Source organism: Mixophyes fleayi, chromosome 3 (assembly GCF_038048845.1).
Source record: "Mixophyes fleayi isolate aMixFle1 chromosome 3, aMixFle1.hap1, whole genome shotgun sequence".
Lineage (NCBI taxonomy): Eukaryota > Metazoa > Chordata > Amphibia > Anura > Limnodynastidae > Mixophyes > Mixophyes fleayi.
The window spans coordinates 226,678,607-226,704,726 of NC_134404.1; the positions used below are offsets into that span (position 1 = coordinate 226,678,607).

At 40.8% G+C, this 26,120-nt stretch overlaps 1 protein-coding gene across 5 annotated transcripts in view; it reads right to left on the reverse strand.

Moving 5' to 3' along the window:
• The window catches only part of PHACTR2 (phosphatase and actin regulator 2), a 241,551-nt gene that overhangs the window by 59,923 nt on the left and 155,508 nt on the right, over window positions 1-26,120 (reverse strand). For all 5 annotated transcript variants that reach the window (XM_075203220.1, XM_075203222.1, XM_075203223.1 and 2 more), the window contains exon 2: window positions 4,475-4,642. In XM_075203220.1, coding sequence (XP_075059321.1) covers window positions 4,475-4,642 — 168 coding nt within the window. The remainder of the gene's footprint in view (window positions 1-4,474; window positions 4,643-26,120) is intronic.

A 26,120-nucleotide genomic window follows, 5' to 3' on the forward strand; every position in this document is an offset into this window, starting at 1 on the left:
CACGCACATCCCAGTCTCTCCCAAAAGTGTTTTTGTAACCGAAAGGAACCGGGACCCTGTAATCCCGAAAAACGTGTTTGCTTTCCTCCAACGACAAACATATGTGGGGGCAGACGTGTGTATTCTACACTAAGGGCCTCATTTAGAGTCAGACGCAATGTGTATCTAAGACGTGCAGGAGTGGGAGTGTGTCGCAGCTTGTTGGGTATTACGAGTGGCATGCAACCTCAGTTGCGTCCCACTCATAATACTCTACGAGCTGCGACCAGTTCGTGCAGCTAGTGTGCTGTGTCTGCGCCTTACTGCGTCCAGGATTTACTTACAGGGTCACACACCCTGTGTTTATATTATACAAGTTCATGCCTACACAATTACGTGGTCCGCTCTCTTTCCCTCGTACTAAACCGCACGCTGTCGAAAGTGTAAATTGCATCTAAGATGCAGGTGGATATGGTGCTTGCTGCACATGCGCAATAGTGGTTTTGTGGTCGATGCGCCTAAAACGGACTTTATGTCCGACTCTAAATGAGGCCCTAAGTGTTTTTCTCACAAAGTGTTTAGAAAATACAGTTAAACAAGACATCATACTAACACTGAACAACAATTTAAGACATCTAGAACTAATCTACATCTGCTGCAGCTTTTACTCTGCTACTTCTGATTGCACAGGACATTACAACAAGGTAAATCTTTTTAATTCCTGTATTTTCTGCTATTTTCCTTCCAAATACCAATGTTTACCAAATTACTTTTCTTGCTTTCCCTTCATGGCATTATCTTTAGAATTATATCCTCCTTCACCCTTCCTGCAACACACACCTCTGTCCACATCGCCCCTTCATTACTTCACTCATCTCTACTTAACACTCATGAACTGTTTTCCTATTTAAATTTAATAGTTATAACAGCCTCACCCTGTCGCCAGAAACTAAAGGACACACATCTTACAATCATCTTTCTTATCTTTATTCCTCCCTGCCTCTATTAGCTGGTGATATATCATATAATCCAGGTCCCCCACATTTCTCCCACACACATAATTCTGAACGCTACCGAAATCCAGCAAACGCATCACCTGTCTCCCATCTCTTTCAAAGTCCTTTAAATGTGCCCTTTGGAATGCATGCTCTGTTTGTAACAAACTTACCTCCATACATGACCTCTTCCTCTCAAACAACCTCAACCTTATGGCAATAACAGAAACATGGCTCCCGCAATCAGACACTGCCTCACCTGCAGCACTTTCACATGGTGACCTCCATTTCACCCACAGCCACAGACCTGGAGGCAGACAAGGGGGTGGGGTTGGACTACTTCGCTCCCCACAGTGCACGTTCACAGTTCTACCAAATGTCCCATCACTCACGTTCACATCTTTTGAAGTACATACTGTTAGGATTTTTAACCCATTCTCTATGCGTGTTGAGGTCATCTATTGCTCCCCTGGGCCTCACCAACAATTTCTTGAACATCTCTCTGCATAGCTAACGCAATTCTTTTTTTTCTGATATCCCCACCATCATCATGGGTAATTTCAACATCCCTATTGCTATCCATGTTCCAATGCTGCATCAAAACTGCTCTCTCTAACCTCCTCACTTGACCTCTCCCAGTGGATTGAATACACTACTCATCAGGATGGCCACGGTCTTGATCTTGCTTTCTCTAGAATATGCTCCGTTTCTAATTTCCTTAACACTCCTTTCCCCCTCTCGGATCATCACCTTATTAGTTACTCGCTCACTCCCAGTTCTTTAACCTCCCTGCTGTCAAACTCTTCCAAGCCTCCTCATACCCACAGGAATATTAACTTTACTGATTTTCAACAGTTTTCCACCTCTCTCCAACACCTTCTCTCCCCAATTTCTACATTCTCCTCCACTGATATGGCAGTTCCTCATTTTCACCAAACCCTAGCAACTGCCCTTGATCAAGTGGCCCCAGCGACTCTTCATACTCCGCTTAGACTTCGTTGTCAACCGTGGCACACTAAAGTAACACAAAATCTACAAAAATTTTCTCGGAAAGGTAAACATCACTGGCGTAAATCTTGTACCTCTAATGATTTCAGCGCATATACTGCTATCTACCACTCCTACGGAAAACGATCGCTCGAAAAATATTAGCGTTAATACCGTATTAACGGTATTTACGTGCATATTACCATTCTAACGCTAATATTTTTCGAGCGCTCGTTTTTCCGGGGATCTCGCTAACAATTGAATACCCAAGGGGTTACCTGAGCAAAAGATAAAACTAGTCAAAGTCAGAGAGCATGGAGTCAAGGAACTGGAGTGGATAGTCGACATAACCTGAGACAACCAAATTCAGAAAAGGCTGCGGAAAACTGGAAAAGCTACTAGTAGTAACCTAAATAAAGATAGACACAATGAAGTGGTTATCAGACAAGATGAGCAAGAATAGATAACACAGGTTCTGGACAGAGGTATATGCCCGACATAAACCAATAGCAGAGAACTCATGAATTGATCTCAGAGCTATCTTTAGGTTCCATACATTCTGAACTATCAAAAAAACTGCAGGTATTGAGACCTCTTATTCTTATTTAGTCAGGAAAATACTAATCCCCCCAAGTCTTGTTGACACCTTATATGTACATGTTTCTGGCATTTCTTCCCCTCCACCCCATTTAACTTTCTTTTCTCTAAAATCTTGAATTTTTATTGTGCCCTATATCGAAATTCTAATAGGGCAATGAGAATACAAAGGTTAACACTAATCTCTACAAATTCTCTTGAGTGTTTGATTTGGATACTTTATGTTCAAGCTAAGTGAAGACCGGGCAGCAGTGGATGCAGGGAAGGCATAGAAAGCTGTCCTTACCAGGTAGACACCAATGATTTGCAAAATTTCATTAGTCAGAAAGAAATGTAAACCGTGTCAGATGCATAGGTATACTAGCAACTAAAGAAAGTATTTCCATTAAGCATTATGTTCTGGACTGCGGCTCTATGCTCAATGCCAGGGTCTTCTAATCTCACGCCATGTCAACATCTGTTTTTTTCTGAACTCTTAACAGTGCATAGTGATTCATTATAGCTGCTGACAATGTAATCTCATAATGGCCTGGGATTAGCTGGGCAATACGAATTACTGGAAATGACCTGTACTCAGCTGGTAAAAAGCACATGATCCCTGCTGTAAACAAATAGGTCATTACCAGTTAACATACACTATAACAGTAAAAACACTGCCATGTATATATATATATACTGTACAATGCCACTAAGTAACATTTTACCGTAATTTATATAAGCAGAGGCTTTGACCAGTATCAACACATAAGTAAGTAAGCTGGAGTAGGTTTTCTAAATAAGAACCTATATAAAATGACTAAATTGCTCTGCTTATTTTTGAACGCATGCCAAATGTATCAAAGGTGGAATGTATCTCCATGTGATGTCCAGCTTTCCGCTTACTATACAGCAATATATAATACAGAGCCTTTCCTGTTGCCTTCTATAAAAGCAGATTTCTGGTGGCTTGTATAAAAACAGTCTGCTTTCTTGTGGTTGTATATAAAGCAGGCACCTTTCTTTGCTGGCTAGAATACAAAGCAGAAACCATTCTTGTGTAGAGTGGACAATACTGAGCCCATTTTCTGGTGATCAGTGGACCATACAGACCCCATTCTCTGGTAGCTAGCATTCAATATATAACCTATTCAATGATGGATAATGATCAATACAGAGTTCATTCACTGATGGCTAGCAGACAATGCAAACCCTATTTAATGTTGGTTACTGGACAACAAATACTCTATTTACCGTAACTGGTGGACAAGATGGATCATATTCACCAGTGGCTGGTTTAATACACAGGTCATATTCACTGGTGGCTAGTGAACAGAGTACACCTCATTCACTGGTGACTTGTTGACAATGCAGATACCAGTATCTTATGGCTAGCAGACAGGGCCGGATTAAGGGAATGGAGGCCCCTGGGCTAAGGGGGCCTCCATTCCCCCGTGAAACCCCCCCCCCCCCCAGCACTTACCTCCTTCTCCGGCGCGCTCTACACGCTTTACTGAGGAGATCTCGTGAGAGTGAGACTCACGAGATCTCCTCAGTAAGGAGACTACAGCGCGCCGGGGATGTACTGCAGTGAAAGTGCTCAGCAGCACTGATCGGGCTGGGGGCGCCCCCGACCGATCAATACTGCTGCTGAGCACTTTCATGGGCCCTCTGGATGCCCGAGGCCCCTGGGCTGTAGCCCAGTTAGCCCTATGGTTAATCCGGCCCTGCTAGCAGACAATGCATATAACATTCACTGGTGACTAGGCACACTCTACTTGTTCATTATTCACATGCACCATCTTAAAGAAAGGGTGAACTAGCCTGATATATAGAAATATAAAGTGAAAGAAGTCTAACTTTTTGAATTAAATTATGTGTAACAGGTTATATAAGAACATTTCAGTGTATACTTCAAGCATAGTTACCATACTACCCACCTGCTGAGGTCTCACAGAACTTCTCACTGGCCTTCTTCTTTCTCCATTTCCAGGGTTTGAAGATCTTCCCTATGGAGGACAGCCTTCCTTTCCTCTTCAGAGGTGGTGTTTGGTTGCCTGAGTTTGGTGCATCACAGTTTGCAATGGAAGCTTTGTCCAACCCATCAACTGTTAAAAAAAGCAGCAGCAAACTATTAATTGTATATTCACATATGTATGTGTGCAAGTGTATTTAGATTAGCACAGTTTATGTTTATAATAACATACATTTAGTTTTCCATATAGTATTTATAGACATTTTCTATTGTTAAGATAATAGATATATATTATGTGCAAAAAACATTACAAAAGAATACCAAGACATTACTGTACATTAAACATCTAAAATGTATATAGTCCTAGATGAATGGAATTACTGTCCAATACTAAAATATATTTTAAAAACAAAAATAAAATTAGCTACTGAAATAGATAATGGATGTGTCCCATGGCCTCCAGTATTAGTCACACAAGGTATTTTATATATTTTCAGAGATGTCACAAAAGACACAAATGATCATTTAAGTAATAGCATTCTGCTGTGAAATATTATGTGCGTACAGTGGGAATGAAAAGGCTATATTGGAATTGCAGGTGTTTATGATGTAAAGCTTAAAATTAAGATAAATCATGTCAGACCTTTTTCCACTTTTAATGTGACCCTGTAACCAACATAATTGAAGTGAAAACATTGTTATGTTGATAGTATAGACAATTGCACATAAAGAGCAGACATTTAGGGCCTCATGTAGAGTTGGACACAAGTCTAAATTATAAGTGCGCAGTAGCCAAGGATCCGTCTCAGTGTGCTCTCAGACAGAGCCGGATCTCTCACATGCACCTCTCTACGCTTAGAGATTCGGAACAGGGGAGGCAGTGGGTGAGCCTAGCAATGTAAAGGCATGTTCACAATCTTTACACGCCATGCTGAGCTGGAAGCAGTCGCAAATAGGTCTCTAGGAAACATATCTGTTGAGGATGCTTTCTCCTGGTGCAAGATCTGTGCCGATCAGGAGTTTCATGCACACCGGCCCGTAAGGCAGATAAAGCATATTTGCATAGTATTCTTAGTCGCACAGATCTAAAGATACGTTAGACTCGGAATCCAATGTAAATTATGGGATGCAATTTACACTTACGATTTAAGTGTAAATTGCGCCCAACTCACAGTTGTGGGGCTCCTTAACAGAGTGCAGGAGAACATCCTAGATATAATTTTCTAGGTAGCTCCAACTTCCTTAAAACAACTCCTAAGGAAATAATCCAAAAGTGTGTGGCTTTAACAAAAAAAAAAAAAAAAGTTTATTAAATGAACACTTGCTTTATATAAAAGAGTTACTAGTAACATTCACAAATATATGTGATAGGAGATCTTGATATACATAGTGCAGAAGTCTAAATATGCTTTTCCCATTGCTTTTATACTCAGAGATCTGTAACCCTAGCTCACTCTAGAAAATGTAGGGTTGAAAGAAACATTTAGGGGCACATTTAACAATTGACGGTATTGCACTATCGTGCACTTACCGTGTACGGTAATTAGGTAAAGGAAGTCTGCAATTGATATTTATGAAAGCTCCATCGGACTGTTTAATCTCCAAAACCAGTAATTTTCTCTGCACTTCGTTTTTTCTTGCAGTCACCATACAACAAGTTCCGAAAAAACAAATTTTTCGGAAACTTGTAATGTAAATGTACGCCAGCTGAAGCTGGCGTACATCATCAGAACTGTTACAGATTCTTTTCTTCCTCGTTATGTCCAGCTCTGCTACGGAGAGAAGAGCTGGACAGCGCATGTCCAGGGAGTGATCTTGTGATCCCTCCCTGTCATCTGATCTCATTTCAGACTACAGATGCCGAAACACTAGTCTCGTGTCTGTGCACAGCCTGGAGGTCTCTAGACTGCACATGCGCAGTTGCATCTACAAATGAAAAAAAAAAAGAGGAGGAGGAGATCGGAATACAGCGCGTCCGAAGAGGCAGGGGTAAGTATGATTTTTCTTTTCACAGAAACAGCAGATTATCGGGACTGCTGTTTCTGTACTCCGGTTTTGATAAATTTGAGAAATGAATCAATACTTATCCGTCCGATAAGGATTGATAACCATTTCTCTATTTCTACGATAAATGATAAATGTGCCCCTTAAACATTGAACACTAGGGGCTAGATTTACTAAGCTGCGGGTTTGAAAAAGTGGGATGTTGCCTATAGCAACCAATCAGATTCTAGCTGTCCCTTTGTAGAAAGTACTAAATAAATGAAAGCTAGAATCTGATTGGTTGCTATCGGCAACATCCCCACTTTTTCAAACCTGCAGCTTATTAAATCTAGCCCTGGGTGTTCATCCATACAGGTTCAATCTATGTTTAGCCTTGTTCATAACCAATGTTGTAGAGAATATTTATAAATGAATAATATTTTCTTAGGCACATTAAGATGCTACTAGAACCACCCTGTCAATGTATTGTTCAGTCTTCTGCATATGCAGCACTGCAGAGAAAAACTAATGCATAATGAAGTAACCAACTATGTACATTCTGAAACACATATAACATATTGTTCTTTTGAAGCTAAACGTTTTATAAATAGGCCAGAAAGAGTCCACTGTGAAACACAGAAAACAGAAAGAAAAGTTCAGATAACCATGTGTTCGTGTTACTCACATGGGACAACATGCAGCTGCATAAACATTTCTCAAATGTTCAAGTCCATTTTCAGACCAAAACAGAAAGCAAAATGAAAGGCTCCTTGGTAACTTAATCCCTCGAGGAGGGGGTAATGATAAAGAGAAATGCGGATTGAAAACGAAAGCAGAACTGGCACCAAAAAAAAAAACACAAATGCAAATTCAAAACTTTGATTTTAGGACATTACTGTAATTACAACAAATCTACTTTACCAAGAAGACAGCTAGTTATTGGTCACTGACAAACAGGAGATATATATATATATACACACACATCATACTTGCCAACTCTCCCGGAATGTCCGGGAGACTCCCGCATTTTGCGAGAGTCTCCCGGACTCCCGGGCGAGTGTGGCAATCTCCCGAATTCTGCCCACTTCACTAGGAAGTGCCCCACTTCCTAGTGAAGTGGGCAGAATTAGATCCCAAACGCCGCGATTCCCGATGAATCGCGGCGTTTAGCCCCGCCCCCCGCTGTCAAATGACGCAATTTGCGTCATGACGTCACAGGGGGCGGGGCCGAGATGACGCGATTTTTGCCGCCCCGCCCCCTCACGCCCCCCTCCACTGGCTGGCTCCCGGAAGAGAGCTGAAGAAAGTAGGTAAGTATGACACACATATACACACACACACACACACACACACACTAGCATAGTTCATAAAATATAGATGTAAAAAAGTTCTAACAACTTGACAGAACTAGAGATGTTTGTGTGTGAAGCTTTGTATTCTTATATGCAAAACACAGGAGCAAATTGGGTCCTATAAACAGTATAGCACAAGACACTTGTGAACTCTCAGGGCGTACCAGGGCTGCTGTTATTAATGTGGCATTTTTTTCCGGCGGGCAGCTCTATTACATCACTCAGCACTCTTTCAGCTGAACTGGAACATGCACTCTTACAACCCCTTTATCTAGTTTCAAGAATCTTACTCTACAAAGGGAAATCTTGTTTCTGTCCATATTCACAAAAATAGGCGTATTAGTGCATCTAATCTTTACTTTTCTATGTACGCCTTCACACCGCCCAAGTCCCCCATAGGCCTGTGCTATCTTCTTCTCCTTTGCAATACGTTCCTGGCGCCTCTAACCTACGCACTCTGGTGGACATCTAGACACACTTGAGCAAGTAGAGGTGCACACAGGAATAAAGCTGATTGTCAACTGCACATCACACATTTTACACCTTATAAATGGCCTCCAGTGTCATTCAATAGAAGACGACATGAAATCTGTGCAAGAATATTTATCCACAATGAAAACATTATTTCAACTATATTCTATTTTGTAAGCCCTGGAAACAAATACATACATGCATATTTATAAGCAAGCAAACCTTAGATGTATAAAATAATTAAAATTTTCGGTTTTGTGCCCTTTTGCATCCAGCTATAAAAAGGATTATAAAACTATATAACTTCAACAACAAATAATCAGAATGCTTGGCTAATGGTACTGTACAATGGGGAGAAACATACTGAAACTAAGTGAGAGGATAATAATATTGTGGTGAACACTGGGAGGAAACAGGGATGATTGATGGAGATAAATACATATATTGTAAAAAAATAATAGTTGGAAGACCAGTTACATAGCTGCCAACTGTCCTTGACTTTGTCTGATTTGCATATGCGTAAAGAAGACGCAAGTTTTCTCTAAAAGGAAGATTTATTTGCATTCACAGAGAGAAAATATTTTGAATTATTTACTTTTTGTGTATTATTCCTATCAATCAGCTCTCAGGTGTATCACTAAAAAGTGATTTTACTTTTGTCGACAATTTAATTAAAATTCTTTGCATCTAGACCCCAGTGATAAGACATATCCCTGGAAGACTCCTGACAGAGAGGTATCAACAAACTACACTCACAACTTTGTCATAATGAATGAAGTGACATAATTAACCTCAGATTTTTAGACTCTATGTTATTAGTGATGTTAAAACAAATCATTTCCTGTAACTTAATGTTGTATGACATTAACCCTGTATATTTTTTATTATCATAAAAGCTTTTGTTGCTAGGTGCAGGAGCACCTGCATTAAAAGGATGCTGGAGGTAGCCCAACCCAAAAAGCAGTAAGCCCCTCTATGTCTTCAACAATATAAACATACAAGAGAAATTCTCCCTGCTATGTACCTGGCTTGTGATGTAACTATCCTCATCCAGCTAGCAGTCTGCTAGAGCATTAGTGTGAAGTCGAGCAGGTTAGTCAATGAGACATAATGGGAAGAATTCAATTCCAGACGAGGTGCCGTCAGAGCCTTCCGTGATGAGATTGCGCAAGATGTTCAGTACTGAACACATCGCTGATTTTTAGTCACACCTCTTCTAGGTATTACCCGGAAATAAATACAGTGAGGCTCCTATGGGATCTCATGCTGATTTTAATGTTATCAGCATCAACATGGCTGACTAGATCCTGCTATGGTATGATTAACTAGAAGTAAATTGTGCACTGATGAGCCACAACATTAAAACAACCTGCCTATTATTGTGTAGGTCCCCCTGGTACTGTAAAAACAGCTCTGACCCATCAAGAGACATTGACTCCACAAGACCTCTGAAGGTGTCTTGTGGTATCTGACACCAAGCCGATAGCAGCAGATCCTTTAAGTCCTGTAAATTGTGAGCAGGGGCCTCTATGGCACAGACTTGTTTTTGCCATTCCGGAGCAATTTTTGCAGTCTAGCAGGGCGCAATATCCTGCTGAAAGGAAATACCGTTGCCATGAAGGGGTATACTTGATCTGCAACAATGTTTAGGTAGGTGGTACATACACATGAATGCCAGGACCCAAGGTTTCCCAGCAGAACATTGTCCAACCAGCTTGCCTTCTTCCCATAGCGGCCCATCCTGGTGCCCCTCTCTTCCACAGGTAAAAACGACACACATGCACCCGGCCGTCCACATGATGTAAATGAAAACGTGATTCATCAAACCAGGCCACATTCTTCCATTGTTCCGTGGTGCTCACGTGTCCATTGTAGGCACTGTTGGTGGTGGACAGGGGTCAGCATGGGTACTCTGACCAATCTGCGGCTACACAGCCCCATACGCACTGTGTGTTCTGGCACCTTTCTAACATAGTCAGCATTAACTTTTTCAGCAATTAGTGCTACAGTATCTCTTCTATGGGATTGGACCAGACGGGCTAGAATTCGCTCACGAAGGTTCCAATTGTAGTGTATGTCATGCTACAGATATTTTGGAATGTATGACATCATTATGGAGTAATTATTGCAATGTAATGTGTGGCAGTAATATATGGAAATTATAATGCGGTTTTCCTCTACCCAAAAACTTGAATTCTCTGGATGGTCAGAGATACTTGAAACTGTCCCCATTCCTACACATTTTATTGGACACATTGTGTACCTTCCAGTTGCATGCTACAGAAAAGCACATTTGTAGACACACTTTGTGTAACATTTGTGTATTTCAATGTTATTACATTAATCAGATATAAAAGATACACCCAATGATTCAACAATATAGCTGATTTTCACATTTCTTATGCCACTGGCTGCCACACTGCCCCAAAGCATAAGAGATTCAGTCGACCTGGCAATGTGTACTTTTCACACATTGTCACACTTGTAGGCAAGTATGGTTTTAACTTCCTTTCCCACAAGACTCAGCTGTATAAATATACAAATAAACATTTCTGTATTTATTCAACATATACTTATAAGCATTTCTATTTATTTTATATGTGCTGTATCTATTTAACCCATTTGCTGCTAAGGCAATTTTCCCATCTGGCTCAATATCTAACTTCCTGTATAATACACTTTTCATTTTAAAGAAAAAAAGCATTATTATTATTATAAATTTTTATTTATAGGGTGCCACTAGGTGTCCATAGCGCCGTACAGGGACAATGAAATTACAATACGAGGCGAGACAGCACAGTACAGTAAACAATAAGCACAGTAACTCAGTGAGCTCAAAGCACAGCTAGGGGCGGGTGAGGGGAGAGGGGAAGGTCCGTATACGACGGAGCCCAAGAGGGAGGGCACGGATGACAGGGAGACCCCCAGAGGGGAGAGGAGGGAGCGAGGGGGGCCAGGGGGGAAGAGGGTCCTCGAGTAGAAGGGCTAGGTAGCTGGAAAGCAGAGTTAAAAGTGGTGAAGACAGGAGGAGAGATGCTCAAAGGAGCGTACAATCTAAGAGGTGGGGTAGACAGAAAGAGACACAGGGGAGAGAGGGAGAGAAGGAGGAACAGAGGATAGGGATAAGGGAAGGGGAATGAAGGGGAAGAGGCAGAAGAAAAGGTAGGAAGTTTAGTGGTAGACTGAAAGGCTTTAAGAAAAAGGTGGGTTTTTAAAGCCCGTTTGAAACTGTACAGATTAGGGGAAGTTCTGATGGAGGGAAAGAGCTTGTTCCAGTGGAGGGGGCAGCGCGGGCGAAGTCTTGGATACGCGCGTGGGAGGAGGTGATCAGGGGGGGGGGGGGGAAGAGTGGCGACGGTCATTGGCAGATCGGAGAGGGCGGGATGGAGCATGAATAGAGAGGAGGGTAGAGATGTAGGATGCAGTAGAGCTGGCAAGGACATTGTATGTAAGAGTGAGGAGCTTGAAGAGGATTCTGTAGGGGAAGGGGAGCCAGTGAAGGGATTGGTAGAAGGGGGAAACAGACGAGGAGCGGCGAGAAAGGAAGATAAGCCTAGCTGCTGTGTTAAGTACAGATCGAAGGGGAGCGAGATGAGATTGGGGGAGGCCAGTGAGGAGGAGGTTACAGTAGTCCAAGCGGGAGATGATCAGAGAGTGAATGAGACATTTGGTTGCATCTTGAGAGAGGAAAGACCGGATGCGAGTGATGTTACGCAGATGGAAGCGGAAGGATATAGCAAGAGAGAGAATGTGGGGGCCAAAGGAGAGAGAGGAGTCGAGGATGACACTGAGGCAGCGAAGTTGGGGGACAGGGGAGATAGAGGTGTTGTCGACAGTGACAGAGAGGTCAGAAGGGGGCGAGGTGTGAGGGGGAGAAAAGACTTTGAGTTCAGTTTTGGCGAGGTTAAGTTTAAGGAATCGAGAGGACATCCAGGAGGAGATGGCAGAAAGGCAGGCGGCATTAGTTTCTTGATATCCCAGGACTAGAACATACAGAAGTTTCTTGAAAGTGGTGCAATACTGATGAAAATAATACTTTTTTCTAATATATTTACTAAAATAAAAAGAAGAGAAAAGAAGGGATACCTTCCTGAATATCTGCAGGTCTTCATATACACAGTGTGTTCCATTTGCATGGACAGACTCTGCATATATGTACTACTGAAAGCACATATGCTACTACTACTTTTTATGTTATCTTTCCCCCTCCAAATATGTGATGAGTGCATTGTAATGTCGCAGAGGCACACTCAAAAGAAAAAGTAGGGAAGCAATGCCATTGTTGGAAACTAGACAAGATACCACATCACTTGTGAGGTAAATTACCTTTCTAACCAAAGCATGGAAGGCACAATATAGCTTCCAGGAGGTAGCAAAACAGAGGGGGGGGGGGGGGGAGATCACATTTATTTTACATAAATTAAAAGTTGGGCGAACAGTTGAAAAGGGATAGTCATACCTATCTATAGCTCATTGTTATTCATTACCGACTAAAATGGTACCCTACTTATATTGGCTGACTTAGCGTAATGGGGTACAATATACATCAAATTGTTTTATTAACATAAATGTGTTTTTTTGGACTGGAAATCATGGGTAAGCAACAGACAATATGGGTTTTTCCCCTTCCAAATAAAGGTGCCACCGAGTTTTTGAGAGTCATAGTTCGTTCCATCTGAAAGAGACAAGCCCTATCCCTGGCATTTTCACAGCTAGTTGTCAGGGTGTATACATGTTATGATCATACTTGCCAACACTCCCGGAATGTCCGGGAGATTACCGAAATTAGAACCAGTCTCGCGGACTCCCGGGAGAGGTGGCGAATCTCCCGCATCTGCCCACTTCAATAAAATTAGAGCCGGAATGTACGGACGGAGGGGGCGGGGCTTCGCGATTTGCGTAATTTGTTGGGTCTTTTTACACTGTAAAAAGACGCAAAACAGGCATTACATCACTGGGGGCGGGACCAAAATGGCGAGAATTGCTAAGCCCCACCCCCTCCACCCATATACCCCTCCTGCCTTCCAGGATCTCCCGGACCCAGCCATCATAAGGTTGGCAAGTATGGGTATGATGTTGTAGCGATGATGCTGGTAGAAAATCCACCAATCACAGTGTGCAGTGATCGGTGGAGTTTCTTAAAACCCCTTAATTGTGAGTACAGCAGTAGGTCTTGCCCTTAACAATTTCGGGACAGAGGGAGAGTTGTTAAAAATATATTTTTTTTTTGCATTTCCCTTTTTTCTAATATGGTCTCAAAAATATTTTTTGCTATATTAATACACACAAATTAAAGTTGCTTTGGAAATTCCCTGTGAAACTACCATGGTTCTCCTGTGTCTCATAACAGTACTAAGCAACGTAGAAGTGACTTGGACACTTTGTTCAGTAATATATGCGATACTAAATATTTTCCAATTTGGATAATACAGCCATCAAGAAGTTGAATTCTCACGTCATTCAAGCAAGCCATCTCTTTTGGACAACAATCCAATGTGGTTTTCCTTCCAAAACTATCCCCCTGTTTAGCACGGTGCCTGATGGCTCTGCTTTGACAATCCTGCCTATACAGTTCTTTAATCGCCCACTATACAAATTAGTTTAGCCAAAAATTCACCGCTACCCTTAAACTATCTTATTTGCTACTGCAGCCATCTACTCAACTACCATTCAGCAGGTCCGTGACAACAGCAGAGTTAGGTGTTATTTTTGTGCAAGTCTTTTATATTACAAAACTGTGGGCACATTTATCTGTCACTGTGGAGACTGGACCCTTGAGAAGTCTCAGAAGTAATCAGCGTGGGCCAGACCTCCTCTTGTCTGCTGTCCTCTTTACTTACCTACAATTCACCCAGGACTGGGGACTCCCTCTCTGGCCAGGGAAAAGTCTGAAATGCTCACAACAATAAGTTTTCACTTGGCTCCCCCAGAGGGTCACTGGCGCTGGTCACTTGTAAACCGTTACCCACACTCAGAGCAGTCTCAATACCTGTCTGCAAACTTTGTATCTCTCACTCCAGTCCTCCTCTTTGTCTGGGTCCTTGGACACTCTGGATTTGTCCCTCTTGCCCTGGCGGCAATCACAATATGATTCTCTCCTCTTTCTGGCATTCTTATCAGCTTTGTTGTCCAGATTCGCTCTGGCAGGCTTCTCTCACTATTTCCACCCTCTGGAGTGTCCCCCCTGCACCTCTCCTCCTCCCAGCAGTAGAAGCTGTGGGATATGTATGCTGTGTCACTGCTACAGTGACGCCATTTTGTTGAAGCCCTGTGATGGCGGCGGTTACATATATATTAATAATTAGCATTAGTTTTACTTTCCAGAATCAAACATTACACCTCTGCTAAATAGAAAAAAAGAAGATATTTACGGGGAAATCTCTCTTTAGCTGGGAATTTCATTTACTTGTCACTACTGAAAAATGATTTCAGAGAAACATTAGATTCATAAAAGCAATAATATAAAATAAAAATAGCTATCACTATGGCATCTTACCCAATTAGCCTTACATATTCTCAAGTGCTTATACTTAAAAACCACATACTAAGCCATGCTAAGTGGCCACTGGTAAATAAAAGTTATTCTTAGACAATGGGATTGCTGGATTTCTCTTTTACATATTAATTTCTACTATTTCACTGTGGTTTCAATGCACTTTTTAACCACATTTTACATAACTGTATTGTCGCAGCTCCAAACAAGCAATAAAAAGCCAATACTTTTTTCCATTGTGTCTGCCAATATTTTTTTTAAACTCTGAAAGAAATAGCCAGTATAGCCTCTTACTCTCTTTTTCCATGAATGAGTTACTGTAACATGACGTAAAATGTTTCTTTAACTGCAGCTGGTTTCCTGTGGATTTTTATTTATAATTCAGCAGCACTGCACCGGGCCCAAACCTGATGTTTGTTAAACACTTAAGCAGCGATGACATTGATAGTTACAGACATTAAAGTTTAATTCTTTTTCACAGGTAGCGTGCTTAACCCTTTCAATTTTACCCAATTAAGGATATATGCAAGAGTCTCTCCTCTCTCTTCTGCAAGTGGGACATGTCCAGATCTGAAAACAAAATATATATATGGTAGGGCGGTTGATCACTCTTCATTAATCAAACACTATTTTGGAACAGGCTAGGGACCAACTGCTGACACCTCAAGTGATCGTGCCGATTAGAATATTTTGCAATTTATCAGCACCACCCTTCTCTTGACGCCCATTGCTACAGATCACAATTCTCACCCCAAGTTCCCAATTCTATCCCAGCACCTAATCAGACACTACAGGCAACCATCCCACCAGTGGCACCAGCCTCAAGAAACTAATATATGCAAACTTTTCTAATTCCATTCATTAGTCAATGTCACTGGGGGTATGCCTGCAGAGGTATGAGAAAGATTGGGAAGGATTTAGAACAGTGTTGGTGTAACATGACACATTTGTGTGTCACAGGAATTTGGAGCTAAATATAGATTACCTTGGTTTCTACAAATACTCACATTTTTTTCATGATTCTGGTATTATTTATACATATCACAACAACAGAAATGTATTACACTGATTTAACTTAACTGTAATCCTGCATTAATTTGAAAGGCACTTAATGTTGCAATGCAGTTGTTTGGCTCAATCACACTACAATTGGATCTGTTGCCAGTTTGACCACACCCATGAAATGCCAAATTGGACCAATCCAGTCATTTGGAAGTTGGCCCAATTATTAGTTCACAAACTTCCCTTGCTTTTACTAGCAGAACTGACATGATCTACTTCTGTAACTAAAATAGGTTAGTTACACACACTGACATGTTTGGCCAGTTTGATGTAAAGAACCAAACTGGTTAATCAGGTATTCACATATGTGGCCACCTTAAGTACAGGTCATAGATCACAATCTCTAATTAAACAAATAAAAGAAAATTATGTACTTTCCTTGTCATTAATGAACTCCTGGAACTCAAAGATTTCTTATCTTTGCAGGGTGAAGTAGATTAGATAAAATGGTAATTAACCTTCAGATTTAGTAACAGATGGCACATCCTTCTGTAGAAAGGACTTCAACCAAATATGAACTTTCTTCTGCTGCAGCCTTCCTAAGGTAGATTTATCTATGTGCTAATGATTCTTGTCATGGTAAACGTCTCACATTCTATCACTTTCCATTGCTGAAAAACTGATTGCGGTGGAATGGCTCCAGGATGCAAATCAGCTTCCATTTACCTTACAGACTAAACTACTAGAGTAGTAAAAGAAGGGACTTCTTGTGCACATACATGTACAGTGCTGTAATAGTGAGCTAAATATTGTACCCAAAGTAGCCAGTGCCAAGGTTAAAGTTTCCTCAGCCTTGAGTGCATGCACAAAAACCTAGGATTTTAACTAAATTAATAACACCAGGTGGGTTAGGGAATTTAGTTAAAATCCTAGGTCAGGGGCGCATGCAGGGAGGGTTTCTGGGTCTCCAGAAACCCCCCCCCCTCCGTTAAAGAAGCGCCCTACATAGCGGTACTGTACTATATAGCAGCCGCGGCGCTGTCAAAGCAGCGTCTGCGGCGGTGCACCGCCGCGGACGCTTCTTTGACAGCGCCGCAGCTGCTGTATAGTACAGTGCTGCCTAAACGGTGCTGCTGCGCATGCGCGGCAGCTCTCTCACTTTATTTTTTTCTCGGTGGAAAAATTTTCTGTGCGCCCCCCGACACCTATGCTGTTAGCAGATTTGCATGTGATAAGGTGGATGTTAGGTGGGGAGGCAAATACAGGTCTGTTGGAATAGTAAGTTCTTTGCTTTCTTCAGAATTCACAGAAGAAATCTATTTTTCTCCTGCAAAGGGAGAAGATGAATAACAAATCACTAAGCTTCGCTCAAAAAGATCAAATGAAATTTTTTTCTAGCAGTGATTAATTCAATATTTCTATATCTGCCAGGGGGGATAAGCATACTACTGAACAAGAAATATGCTTTAGAGAACAAACAGAATTTCCATTTGGTCTTGTGTTATGGCTACCAGATTGACCATTTAAATCAGTCTATATATAGAATACACATGCATCCTTGTTTAAAGTCCCTAGTAACGTTCACTAGGTTTACATTAAATACAATTTAGTAAATAAATATGTGCCATTTTATATCTTCTTAAGAAACAATTCTAGCATGTTGCAACTGACAGAGTTTTGGGTATATTTACTAAACTGCAGGTTTGAAAAAAATGAAGATGTTGCCTACAGTAACAAATCAGATTCTAGATTTCATTTATTTAGTGCATTCTACAAAATGACAGCTAGTATCTGACTGGTTGCTATAGGCAGCATCTCCACTTTTTCAAACCTGCAGTTTAGTAAATATACCCCTATATCTCTTTTCCATTGATAAGTATCCAACAATTTTCGAACAGTTTAACTGCTTGCTGTCCAATGCATATATCATCATCATCATCATCATTTATTTATATAGCGCCACTAATTCCGCAGCGCTGTACAGAGAACTCATTCACATCAGTCCCTGCCCCATTGGAGCTTACAGTCTAAATTCCCTACTATAGACACACACTCACACACAGACAGACAGACAGGGAGAAACTAGGGTCAATTTTCGATTGCAGCCAATTAACCTACAAGTATGTTTTTGGAGTGTGGGAGGAAACCGGTATATATGCTCTGTCATATGACCTGGCAAAGTGGTGGGCATGCAGCATGTGTGGGGTAGCTACAACATTATCAGGATTTGTTCAAAGACAATCTAGCTTACGGCAGGAGAGATGTGATCGAAGGCTGGATACACAGTATAGATTTTTTACCCGATTATCGGGCCAATCACACGATAAAAGAGTGTTCGGCCCAATATTGCATTAGTGTGTATGATCACACAATCCAGCCTAACTGGCTGGATGACTTGTTAATAACTTATTGTACACATTTATTTGAATTAGTGACGCAGTGCGCCAATTTATATAATTGCAAATGTACTGATTTTTGTATTAGAAATATATTGATTTCTGACGCAGTAGGCATGTTGGAGGAAACATGTTTTTATAAGAAAGTTAATCTCAGGCCTTTTGTCACACGCTGAGCGATCGGGCTACACACCCAATTACCAGCACTCTTACCTGGTCCCGCCGACCTCTCACTCCATCCTGGTCGCCGCCATTTTCATTTGGGGTCTGCGCATACGCAGATCCGATCTATTAATTCCATCTGCTCCATTCCCATTGGCTTAGGGTTTTGGCTCCAAAGTTTAAAAGGCACTTTCTACTGAAGTTTGGTGCCTGTTCTTTGAGTTACCTCCTAGGTGCTAGACGCAGCTTCTCTTCTCCTGCTGACTACAGAGCTGACACTCCATAGTGTACTCACCGCCTATCCAGTGGTATCTGTGGCCTGCAGAGCTGACACACTACTGAGTTCTTCACAATCATTCTACTGGTAATCTGTTGATTACAAAACTGACTCTCCACAGTGTTCTTGCCGCTATCTCAGTGGTAACTGGTTGTCCGCAGAGCTAACAGTCTGTGTACTTCACCGCCTTTCCAGTGGTAACCTGACTAATGCAGAACTAACACTTCATTGTGTACTTGCTACCATCTCTCCAGTGGTACCTGCCGATCGCCACTACTCGTCATGTTGTTTGCCATTGCTGACCATCTTTGCATGTTCTCCTAAGGGGTTTCGCCTGGTACTCCTAGTAAAGGCCGCGACCTATGGGATAGACGCAATAAAGGCCAAACCGCTTTGCAGCGGTTCCTGGTGAATACCGTCTCCCTGTTAGACTCTGTGCCTTACTTGAGTAGTGCAAATCTGGGCAAACTGAAGGATCCATTTCCTTAACTGTGACACATTTTTATTTGTGATTGACAAAGACCTCCTTAAGCCTGAATGCACAGGAGGGAGTCATTACCTTTTTTATCCTGTCTTGTTAAAAAGATAGACAAACTACATGAATAATGCAACAAGCAAGTAATTGAGGAAATCACAGATTAATGTAATTTACTGAACAAAATTCACATCAAACAAGATTAGAAAATATATAACATCCTGATGGTACACATTGAATGTAATATCTCAGAATTTGTGGTGCTAGGATCAGGGGCTGGGTAACCCCTGCCTACATGTGCGTCAGAAGCTGTATAAAAAGAGCCCTGTTTGGACGGGGCAGGGCAAATCACGTCACTTTGGCCCCTGCAACAGAATTGCCATTTTTACATGGGGGCGGGGCCAAAATGGCATGATTCACCGCAAATCATGTCATTTTGGCTCCCGATGGTTAGGATGAGGGAGACTTGCCTGCTCTTCGGAGGTCTGGGAGACTTACCCGAAATTCTGGAGTCTCCCAGCTAATATGGGAGAGTGGGCAAGTATGGGTAGAGGTGAAATCCGGACTGGTCATAAAGGAGCAAAAATCCATCTGGAAACAAAACCCAAGGCAAAATAAACTTGGATGTTAAAAAGATCTCCTAAAAGGCCTGCTGTATAGTTGGATGTAGGTCTGTTTTTTTAGTGTAAAATACGCATTCCCGTACTGCATATGTGCACCAAAAATGCATAAGTATATCTCTGCATACAGAGATATGTATATCTCTGTATGCAGATTTAGTCGCATCTGCAGAGACGGAACTGGGGAGTGAAGGGGCAGGCAACCTATTGCCAGCAAGAGCGTGTTTGTGTCCAGATTAACCTCAGTCTCCATTATGCAGACTTATATATGCCTGTCTAGAGCCACAGCTCTTGTGGGTGCTGGAGGCTTGTGCAAATTCACACACTAATGATGATGTTGAAGTTAGCAGCTTCTTGGACTGCAGCAGAAAAAGGATTCTTACGGGTGATAAATAAGGGATTTTTGTTTTTAACTTCATTTAACTTAATTTAAATGTTTGTATTTTTGTATAGATTTAATTAGATTTTACATTGTAAGTGTAACATTTGCATTTACTGATGACACCATTCTCTGTTGTGTATATGACCCTTTATTACATTTTTATATAGTGTAGAAATAGGGTAATGAGACTTGCACACTTACTACTAACGCTGTCAAGCCACATATGCTTTCCCTACTCTACACTTGTCAGACATAAACCTGGCATATTTGCTGCATCCAGCTCTAGTTCTGTAGAGCTGGACTCTTTGTGAGATACATCAGACTGAGCAAATGTACAGGAATATTATTATTTTTTTATTTTACATGCATCTCATATTGTTCTGACGCATAAGCAAGCCAACTCTGCAACAGGCCCAAAATGTCTTATAAAAAGCACTAAATGCACAAGGCAGCTTTCATTTTTGGCAAATATTTATTTTGCATACAATACACAAATACAGTCATGGCCAAAAGTTTTGAGAATGACACAAATATTGGTTTTCACAAACTTTGCTGCTTCAGTGTTTTAGACCTTTTTTGTCAGATGTTGCTATGGTATACTGAAGTAATATTTCAAGCATTTCGTAAGTGTCAAAGGCTTTTATTGACAATTACATTAAGTTTATGCAAATAGTCAATATTTGTAGTGTTGATCCTTCTTTTTGAAGACCTCTGCAATTCGCACTGGCATGCTAACAATCAACTTCTGGCCCACATACTAACTGATGGTCGCCCATTTTTGCCTATTAAATGCTTGGAGTTTGGCAGACTTTGTGGATTTTTGTTTGTCCACCCGCCTCTTGATGATTGACCACAAGTTCTCAATGGGATTAAGGTCTGGAGAGATTCCTGGCCATGGACCTAAATTTTCGATGCGTTGATCCCCGAGCCACTTCGTTATCACTTTTGCCTTATGGCAAGGTGCGCCAGCATGCCGAAAAAGGCATTGTTCGTCACCAAACTGTTCTTGGATGGTTAGGAGAAGTTGCTCTTGAAGGATGTTTTGGTACCATTCTTTATTCATGGCTGTGTTCTTAAGCAAAATTGTGAGTGAGCCCACTATCCTGGCTTAGAAGCAACCACACACGAGAACAGTCTCAGGATGCTTTACTGTTGGCATGACACAGGACTGATGGCAGCGCTCACCTTTCCTTCTCCGGACAAGCGTTTTTCCAGATGCCCCAAACAATCTGAAAGGGGATTCATCAGAGAAAATGACTTTACCCCAGTCCTCAGCAGTCCAATCCTTCTACCTTTTGCAGAATATCAGTCTGTCCCTGATGTTTTTCCTGGAGAGCAATGGCTTGATTGCTGGCCTTCTTGACAACAGGCCATGCTCCAAAAGTGTTCGCCTCACTGTGCGTGAAGACACACTCACACCTGCCTGCTGCCATTCCTGAGCAAGCTCTGCACTGGTATTGCCCCGATCCCGCAGCTGAATCAACCTCAGGAGACGGGCCTGACACTTGCTGAACGTTTTTCACAACTATTGAACCGCTCTCCTTGATGTTCTTGATGATCCAATAAATGGTTGATTTAGGTGTGGGTTTCCTCCGGGTGCTCCGGTTTCCTCCCAATCTCCAAAAACATACTAGTAGGTTAATTGGCTGCTAACAAAAAATTGACCCTAGTCTCTCTCGCTCTCTGTCTGTGTGTGTATGTTAGAGAATTTAGACAGTAAGCTCCAATGGGGCAGAGACTGATGTGAGTGAGTTCTCTGTACAGCGCTGCGGAATCAGTGGCGCTATATAAATAAATGGTGATGATGATGATGGTTGAGCAGTGTCACATTCCCTGTAGGTTTAGCTTCCTGGTCATGCTGATACAGGAGGCATATCTGTATATTAAAACTGCAGGAATGCTGTATACATGTGAAGTAAGTATAGCAATATAAAGTGAATCTAACATATGTATATGTTATTAATCACCAGAATGACTGAGTGATAATAGATCCTTCTTTTAGTCGAACAATTCTATGAGCATTTTCTTAGAAACCAGACAAATTCTGAATTCAGGTCATGTGTGCTATTCCACTTATATCTCATATACTTACCATAAAAGATTCCAAATGCCTCCAGCACTCTTGAATTACATTATAAAATATCATGCTATTTTATTGATTATTCATTAAAATGAGGCGCTTACATCTTTGCTACATTTTTGGAGTTGAAATGGAAGTGTCTCAGAGACAGTATGGCTAAGTTGACCTAAAGTTTAAAGGTATGTTTTTTGCAGGTGGAATGTATAATACGATTGGCTGTTGCCAGTCTTAGGCAAAGGGCCACCTCCATGATTTAGTTGGTGTCAATGACAACAGATGTATTATATATTTCTCTAGTATTTAAAGTCTAATGATCGATTATCTACTTTCTGATTTTTTGTGTTAACATAAAAGTTCTCAAAATTGGTACTTCAAGGATACATATATAAATTTGAAGTTGGTTTAACAAACGAAACAATCACAAGACATTGTGGGATCTAATATAATTACTTCCTGTTTAAGTACAGCCACCTTTGTAAGTCAGTCGCTGGTCTGGAACTAAGGGTTCCTGTCATTGCTTCAATGTTGGCTTGATACTAGAGATGAGTGGGCTTGGATTTCGCAAATCCGAGCCCATCCGAACAGTGCGGATCCGACGGGATCCGAGCACTGTTCGGGATCTTCCGCCCACCAAATGAATCCAAAACGAGGCTGTGACATTCAAGTCTCGCGTCGGATCTCGCGAGACTGGGATGTCATAAATTCCCCGCTCGCGGCCGCCATCTTCATTCTGCCTGCGTTTAGTGAAGAGGGAGGTTGTGGTTTGGGAGCCCCTGTATATATATCTTCAGTGAGAAGCCTTTTGCAAAATGTTAGGTACATCTGATGCAGGAACCAGCATAGTTATTAGGTATGCTGACAGATTCTAGTGTAATGACATAAATGAGCTACTAACAACAAGCAGAAATTTATTAGGAGTAAAAAGAAAAAGCAATTAATGTATTTCTTGGAGTGCTAGTAGTCAGGAATCCATAGTGGGTTGTACAGAGTCTTTTTGTCGGGGAAGAAGTAGAGTATACTGCAGGCAGATAAATACCCATTTACACATAATTAAATGCTACTTGTCTGTATTTCCTGCTATTAGTAAAAGGATGCAGCTCCCAGCAGCATGAGTGCCCATGTTACAATCACTATACAGAGCACTACAAGGTAAAAAGTCATTCCAGATTTTCAGTGTCCTGCTGAGTCCAGTGGTGCTTTTGTCCTGTGCTTTGTTCTGCTAAGTCCATAGTTATTTTAAAATTATCCAAAAATCATAAAAAAAAATAAAAAAATTCTAGTGCAATATATTCTTGCAGTCCAGAAATATAACTACTGCAATACCTACGTTCACTGTTCCTGCAGTGCAGAAATATTAGTATCAGATATTAAACTACGTTCACTGTTCCTGCTACATCAAAAAAGCATGAACCTGCCCTGCCATCAACTAAAACAAGAGGTAGTGACGCGCTTGAACTCCACCCTCTATATGCTGCAGAGGATGGAGGAGCAGCAAAAGGCCATTCAAGCCTACACAGCCACGTGTTTGTGCCGCCTACTTGTGTGGCTTAGCTTAGACATCCAGGTACCTCGGTGCAACCTTTTGGACTAAAAACAATATTGTGAGATGGGAGTGGTTCAGAATAGACTGGAAATTAGTGGAAATTAATGTTATTGAGGTTAATAATAGTGTAGGAGTGGAAAAAAAACAAAATATGGATTTTAGCACTTTTTATGATTTTTTTTTTTTAAAAAAAAATCAAAACCCAAAACCCAAAATCAGAACCAAAACCTTTCGTGGGGTGTTTTGGCAAAACAAATCAGAACCCAAAACATTCAATCTAATCAGAACCCAAAACCCAAAACACCAAAAGTGGCCGGTGCACACCCCTACTTGATACATTTGGTTTAAGGAGCCAGTGGGAACACCCATGTGTAAAGCTGCAAACAAAATGCCCAGAATGTCAACAAACAGGCACATAAGGGTACAATTTTTCATGCATACCATAAAACAAGTGTTTTTTTACAACAGGCATCCATGATTAACAATAGCAACAATATACCCGGTCTTTTACAGCATAAACAAAAAATAAACACAACTCAGTCTAGTCTATGCGCCTAAGAATTCTAGGAATTCAGCTATACATTTTTACTTGGTAGAAGGAATTTCTAGGTCTGATACAGGACAACAAATCCAACCTGTTGAAGGAGTTCACAGAGATTCCAACATTCTTGGAGCTGGCTCAGGGGATTTGTCAGGTCAGTCATATGCAGTTAAATCTATGCACTGTAGGATTTGAAGCAAAGCAGAATATCCATGTCCTAGACATAAAGTACAGCTCACACTGCAAGAGTACTTGAAATTTCAGTTAAAATTGCACTTGTATAAGTGGGTCTATAGTACATTGTATTATATTATATACACACACATTGGTTTCTGACAGAGGTAACATATATAACTACTATACTGTATACCTTTGTTTCTGAACCCTTGAAAGGGAATGAAAATATTTTGTTTTATTTTTTTCTCCTATTTTCTGCATATTGAACCTCTATTTTCATGATCTCTATATTTTTCTGCGTTTTGATAGCAGTTTTTTGCCATGTTTGTTATTCAGCATAGATTGAAATTAACAAGAATGCACATAAACAAGATGTTGCTAAAAAAAAGAAAAGCACACCAAAGAAAAAAATAATCGAGACACAATTGCTCATTGCACTAACATATATTGTATTATTTCCAATGTATTTTTCATTCTGTTCACAGACGAAAACAGTGTTCATGTGCCCAGTCACCTACAGTATCAGACCATCAGCAAAGCATACATTATGGTATCTACCTCAGGCACTGCAAACTACACTTCCCAGCATGCCCCAGGCCAAGCACCTCTGTATAGGAGCACTGTAGCTTGAGATGAGCCATAGAACTATCTTTTCACCTTGACTAAGGGGGTTACAAAAAAAGGACCTTCTACATACAAAGCACATGCAACCCCCTCATTTCTTATGCTCATCATACATTTACTTTTCATTTTATAGGTTTATTACCTATTTTATATTGATATGGTAATTTTGGATACTTATCCTTTTCAGACTCATATTTCTGCTATTTCAATTTACTAGTCATACAAGATCTAAGTCTTGTATTCACATTTTAATGTCAGCAATACAACAGGTTAGAATTAATTATTATCACCATTATCAATGTCACACTTTCATCTTCATATGCACTTTTAATGTACATATAATACATTAAACAAGGCGTATCTATGTTATTCTTCAACTCCATTCTAGAAGAGGTCTATATTATTAAATAATATGTTATATTATGTTAATAATGCTCTATGTTTTGTGACAATATGCTACACCACTGAGTGTCTCTTTTCACTCTCTAGCACCTAGACAAATATGTTACTACTGTTTAATAACATTGACTTCCTCTCTGAGTCCTGGCTAGGGGGAGGGTGGACATATTGGAATTGAGGAGGAGCACCATACACAAAAACCACAATAAAGATATTGCTGTTTGCGACTGGTCCTCCTTCTCAAACACATCCTCTCCGTAATGTAATACTGATTAGCTTTCTTGGTTTGTATCTCAGGAAAGACAGCTGCATGTAGCAGCATCCCTGGCTGGGGGGGGCATGGTAAGAAAATATTTTCCTAGGTGGTAGTGTATCAAACATTGTTGCTATTTATTCTTGTGTTTGGACCTCATTTTTGTGATACCAATGTTTGTTTGATTGTTTTTTGTAGACTGATAAATGTTTAAGGTTATAGTAAACTCTAATCATATAGATGTGATTAGCGGATCTAATATCATTGATCGAATATCAATAGACACTCTCTCTATACAACTGTGCCTTCAATTACAGTTGTTTTTTTTATCTATGGCTTAGAATTATTCCAATGTCTTGTTTGAAAAAAAAAAAAGATGTC